At 61.2% G+C, this 5,532-nt stretch overlaps 1 protein-coding gene across 1 annotated transcript in view; it reads right to left on the reverse strand.

Annotated features, from left to right (window-relative positions):
• Nucleotides 1–2,302: 2,302 nt before the first annotated feature.
• E2F1 (E2F transcription factor 1) overlaps nucleotides 2,303–5,532 on the reverse strand; it is a 5,826-nt gene continuing 2,596 nt past the window's right edge. Inside the window, exons 2-7 of the mRNA XM_042834510.1 lie at nucleotides 5,397–5,504; nucleotides 4,828–5,047; nucleotides 4,505–4,657; nucleotides 4,251–4,365; nucleotides 3,966–4,158; nucleotides 2,303–3,479 (exon numbers count right to left, since the gene is read on the reverse strand). Of these exons, the coding sequence (XP_042690444.1) occupies nucleotides 3,232–3,479; nucleotides 3,966–4,158; nucleotides 4,251–4,365; nucleotides 4,505–4,657; nucleotides 4,828–5,047; nucleotides 5,397–5,504 (1,037 nt within the window). The 3' untranslated portion in view covers nucleotides 2,303–3,231. The remainder of the gene's footprint in view (nucleotides 3,480–3,965; nucleotides 4,159–4,250; nucleotides 4,366–4,504; nucleotides 4,658–4,827; nucleotides 5,048–5,396; nucleotides 5,505–5,532) is intronic.

Consider the following 5,532-nt stretch of genomic DNA (forward strand, 5'->3'; position numbering starts at 1 on the left):
GGCCGGCCCGCTGCCCGCCCGCCCGCCCGCGGGGCGCGGTGCAGTGCAGTGCGGTGCGGTGCCCTCTCGGCGCGGTGCCCGCACCACAGTACCGCAGGAGCGCCGCGCTCCCGCCTACCCTCACCGAGCGGTCCCGCAGCCGCCCGGCAACTTTGCTTCGGCGCAAAGCCCGCCCCCTCGGCGCTTCGATTGGTCGCGCTCGGTGATTGGCATCTCAGAATCGCGCCTGTGATTGGCGGAGAGGAAAGAGGCGGGGCGGGGCGGTGCTGCGGGAAGCGCGGAGGCGGCGGTTGCCACAGTGTCGGCAGCCGCGGGGACGCGGTCGGCGCCGCGCGGGTCCGGCAGGTTCGGGGCGGCAGCAGTGCAGTTCTAGTTGGCCCAGTCAAGTCTCACTTGGCTCCGCGTGTCCCTGGTGCAGCCTCAGTTGACTCAGTATGGCCCCAGTGTCGCAGTGAGGGCTCAGGGCAGCCCTAGTCACCCTGGTGCGGCCACAGTTGGCTCAGTACAACCTCAGAGCGGTCCCAGTGAGGCCCCAGTGCAGCCCCACTGTGGTGCCAGCGAGCCCATAATGCAGCCCCAGTTGGCTCAGTACGACCCCACTGAGGTCCCCATGCAGCCCCAGTTGCCCCACAGCAGCTCTGGGGGCCGTGGCCACAGACTGGGCACAGCCAGGATATCTCCAGGTTCTGAGAAAAGCTGCAGGGGTTCAGCAGAGGACCCCATGATGCCTCCCCTAGGTGTGGGGTCCCTTATGGACCCTCCCCTGGGTGTGCGGTCCCCTCAGCTGTGCCGCCTGGGCAGAGCAGGGCACAACAACACAGCTGGGCACAAGTCAGTGGAGCTCCTCGTGGTGCCTCATGCATAAATGATGCCGTGCTTCACCTCCCCACGTTGTTTGCTCTCTGCAGAAATGCAAATGGGCTTCAGAAGGTGAAGCACTGGATCCTGGCACGATGCAGAGTGCACAGCTCCTCAGCTGTCCCATACTGGGGCAGAGCCAGGCTGCCTCCCACCCTGCTCCCTCCCACCCTGCAGGGCTGAGGGGCCACGCTCACTGCATCCCTTGTGCTTGTCAGAAATGAGAACTCCTACACGAGCTCTCAGCTCCTTCCCCAGCAATCCAAAATAGAAGCGGGGAAGCCCTTCAGCTGCACTGTGACTCATCCTCGGGACACAGCAGTTATTTTTGCAGCACAGAGCAGCCGATGCAGTGCTCTGGAGATGGGCTGCGTGGCACACGGGGACATGATCCGTCCCTGCTCTGCAAGGAGCGGGTATGCCAGGGCTCTGCTCCGTGCTGGTGGTCGTTTGCTCTCACTCTGGGTAATGGAGGAGCTGTGCTGTTGCTATGGGTCAGCTGTTGCAGGGAAAAGCAGTGCTGCCCCCACTCACTGCAGCCAGCAGCAAGGCAGGCGGGATCCCTGCCTTAAATAAAGCACGGAGCCAACACCAGGAGGGGATAAATATTCACTCTACACTTGCATGTCCGCCCAGGCTGGGTTTGGCAGCCAAGTGCTCCCAGCTGGGGTTGGTTTCTCAGCAAACATCCCTGAACCTTCACAATGGATTCCTATCTGTGCAACCTGCCACTTCCCAGGGCTCAGCCAGCCTCCAGCAGCTGCCCCTTCTGCAAGTGGGAGAGGAGGTGGCTAAGGATGCTCTGTGGCCACCAGCTTCTTCAGAACCACAGGGCAGGGGAGGGACCAGCACATGCCCAGATGTAAAGCACCCCTTCAGCCCACACCCAGCTCACAGCTCAGCCCCAGGAGCCACAAGGACGCTGTGTCTATCTCAGTGGGGCCACATGTGGCACAGCCCCAAACTGGACTCCAAACTGCTCTAAAGCCTGAGCAAGAACAGAGGGGTTATGCAATGCAGGCTGGAGTGAAATATTTATCAGAGTTTAAACAAGTAACACGCAGGAAGCCAGGCAGAAAGAAAGAGGAGTGACGGATAAAGAGGGGAAGGAAGTGGCTCATCTCTTCCCACCAACAGGATGGGGCACAGCTGCCCTCAGCCCCACTCCAGGGCTGTCCCCACTGTTCCAACCATGTGCCACTGTCCCCAACCCTCCAGGGACACCCCATTGTCTCCCAGCACCCACGCTGGGTGGAATACCCGCCTGGGGCTGAGGCTGTGTCACCACTCTGGGAGATGAGCACCAAAGTGCTTCCTGCAGGTTCTGAAAGCACCACCGCTGCATTTCAAGTTAAAAGTTAACCTCAAAGGCCTTATTTGTTCGGGTGCAGGCAGTATCTCAGCTCCCCACTGCTCGCAGCCCAGTCCCAAAGTGAAGGCCACAGTCAGTAGAAACCTTTATTAAACACGAAGCTCAGCGGAACACAAGCTTGTTAAAGGCATTAAGTGAAAGTGCGGCTCCAGCCTGGCCTGAAGGCCCCTCCATCTTCCCCACAGCCCCTTGGAGCCAGGGAGGAGGAAACAAACCCAAAATGCACTCAGCCTGAAGGGCTGCACAGGAAATTAGAGAGAAAGCCTGGAGACAACATTTGGTCCTCATTGGAGCTTGGGGGTGCACATGTTCCCCATCTTCACACATCCTGGGACACCCCCAGCCCGCCCCATCGCTCTTCCCACAGCCATCTGATGCATGTAAGCTCTGGGGCCAGCACACCCTGCCGGGACCCTCCTCCTGCACCACCTCCCCCCGCTCCCATTCCCGCCTCCTGGGAGAGCCCCTCACGGCATAAATAATAAATAAATACCCCGCGCTCTGCCGGCACGGTGCCACCCTGCAGAGCTGGCCCTTCCCAGCACAAGGAAACCTCCAGGCAAACCCCCACACCACCACATACCACCCCCAACCCCTCCCGGGAAACTAAACGCTGTCCCCAGGGAACAATAATAAATTAATCCAATCTATACACAGGACTGCTTAAAGCTCTGCCATGGGCACCCTGCGGCTGGCCTGCAGTGAGGGGCACCCAATGGGGACCCCTTGCTCCCCAGCATCCTCCTCCTGGGACAGGAGCAGCCCCCTGTGAGGGCTCAAGCACCAAGCTGGGCTCTGTCCCATCGCGGCGCAGAGATGCCAGAAGGGAAGGAAGAAAATATTGCAGAGGGGACGGATGGAGGGGGCCCCAGAGCTACTGCAGCACAGGGACCCAAGGAAGGCACCAGAGCCACGCCAAGGCACAGGGCACCATGTGGCTGTCCTCAGCCCTGCCCACATCTCCTTGGCAGTGGGGCAGCTTCAGAAATCAGGACAGAACCTCAGAAGTCCAAGTGCGTGAAGTCCCCAAAGTCACAGTCAAAGAGCTCACTGATGCCCTCACCGTCCTCCAGGCCGAAGTGGTAATCCTGTGGCTGTGGTGGTGACAGTGCAATGAACTCATCCGCCAGGAAGCCCGACAAATCGTCCTTGCCCTGCTCCAGGAGTGTGTCCACGGAGGCCAGCGGCGACAAGCTCACGTCCTCTGTGGGGCACTTGGAGGGCAGCGCTGTGCCTGGCAGCAGTGCCTCTGCGGGGACAGACCGTGGCTGTCAGCCCCACAGCACACACCAGAACAGCAGAATTGCTGTGCTCTGAGCCACTGAGGCCATGCAGATTGCACACAAAGCATTGGGAGAGCTCAGAAACATTCAGGCCAACCGGGCAGCATGACCCAGACCACTTGCTGAGTGGTGGGACGAAGAGGGACAGTGTCCTTTCCTAAGTAGAAAGCTCCAGGGCTGCCTCTGCCAAGCTTGGGTAGAAGCAAAGCTGACAGCTGGGTGGATCACAGAATATCCCAATTTGGAAGGGACTCACTTATAAAGATCATTGAGTCCAGCTACTTGGCACTGCATGATGTGAGCATGGAGGCCGGGCTGCCCCTAACACACAGCCAAGAGCTCAGTTCTGTGCTTCATGCAGCCCTTTTCGCTCATGCTCCTGGTCATGACAGTGTCCCCGCGCCACAGCCCCGGCACTGCCCTCATCCCATTCCCATCCCCATCTTGCTCACCAGCCAGCAGCATGTTCACATCCTGGACAGGATGCAGGAGCGGGGAGGCTCTCTGCTGCGATGAGCCAGGGGACAACTCTTCAGCAGGTGCCTTGAAGGGGCTCTTGACAGGGCTGCAGACCCCTGAGCTGTCCTCGGGGCAGAGGAACACATCGATGGGGCCCTGAGTGCTTTTCACAGAGACCTGGAAAGCCTGGGAACAAGAGGGACAGCTGGGACACGGAGTGCCAAGGCGGAGTTGTACCAAGGGCTGTGCAGACCCAAGGGGGGGACTGGGAAACTCACCTCTGCCGGGTCTGAGACTTGCAGCTGGGTCTCTGGGGGTGCCTTGATAACCATCACCATTTGCTCAGAAGGGTCCACGATGCTCCGGAGGTCCTGGCAGGTGACATAGGCTGCGGTGTGGTGGGTCAAGGAGCAGACACAGGGACACATTCACACACAAAACCCCAAACAGTGACTGTAGGTGCCGGTGGGGCTCCATTCCCTGCACCTCTCCAGCCCAGCCAGCCCCATCCTGGCCCCGCACCGAAGGATATTGCTGGTTGGAGGGATCCTCGGTGAGCAGCCGCAGCTGCACCGTGCACGTCTGGATGAGATCGTCCAGCTGCCGCTCAGCCGCCTGCAGATCCCGCAGCTCCTTCTCCAGCAGTCGCTGTCGGCTGGAAGCCCCCACGGCCACCTGGCTGCCCCTGGGATACACAGGGCCGTCACCCCCAGCACAAACATCCCAGTGCTGCCATCACCGCCTGACCTCAGGGCGGGACCCGACCACCAGCACTGCTCTGAGCTTTGCCCTCCCTCCTCCACCCTAACCCCAACCCCGGTGGCTCCTGTGTTTCCTCCCATCCTGGGGACATACAGCCACTGGATGTTGTTCTTGGACTTCTTGGTGATGAGCTGGATGCCCTCCAGGACATTGGTGATGTCGTAGATGCGCCTCTTCTGCACCTTCAGCACCTCAGCCGCCCAGTTGAGGTCCACCACACCATCGGGGGATTGGCTGAGCAGCTCCAGGAAGCGCTTGGTGGTGAGGTTCAGAGAGGTTTCATAGCGGGATTTCTCCCCGGGAGACTTTGTCCCTGTTGGGGACAGGTGCAGGATTCAGTTGCGGGGCCCAGGACAGCCCCAGCACCAACACCGCCACACCTTGCAGGTGAGCAGCACCCCGACATCTGCTGTCTGGGGGGGAAGCTCGGGGGATGGGCGCTGCGGGGCCCCACAACTGAGATCTGACAGCAAGCAGCCAGGCAAGGCCCGACGCTCCCAGGGGGACGGCAGATGGCAGAGGTGAAGCGGGAGGTGACGCGGCCCGTCATGAACGAAGGGACCGAGCCAGCACTGCGCCCGCAGCCGGCCGAGACGGCCGCACAGGGACGGCCGCGCCCGCAGCTCCGAGCTGGCAGCACAGCGGGGACGGCCGCGCCGTACCTCTGCCGGGGATCCGGGCCCTGCCGCGGGCCGCGGGCAGGCTCTCGGCTATGTACTGGTGATCCGTCTCCAAGTTCAGCTTCCGCTTCACCTGCGGGACAAGGCCTCCTCAGCAAGGGGAAGCGGAACACACCGC

Source organism: Centrocercus urophasianus, unplaced genomic scaffold (assembly GCF_019232065.1).
Source record: "Centrocercus urophasianus isolate 14NV4802_14NV808 unplaced genomic scaffold, USGS_Curo_1.0 seq_47, whole genome shotgun sequence".
NCBI classification, from domain to species: Eukaryota; Metazoa; Chordata; class Aves; order Galliformes; family Phasianidae; genus Centrocercus; species Centrocercus urophasianus.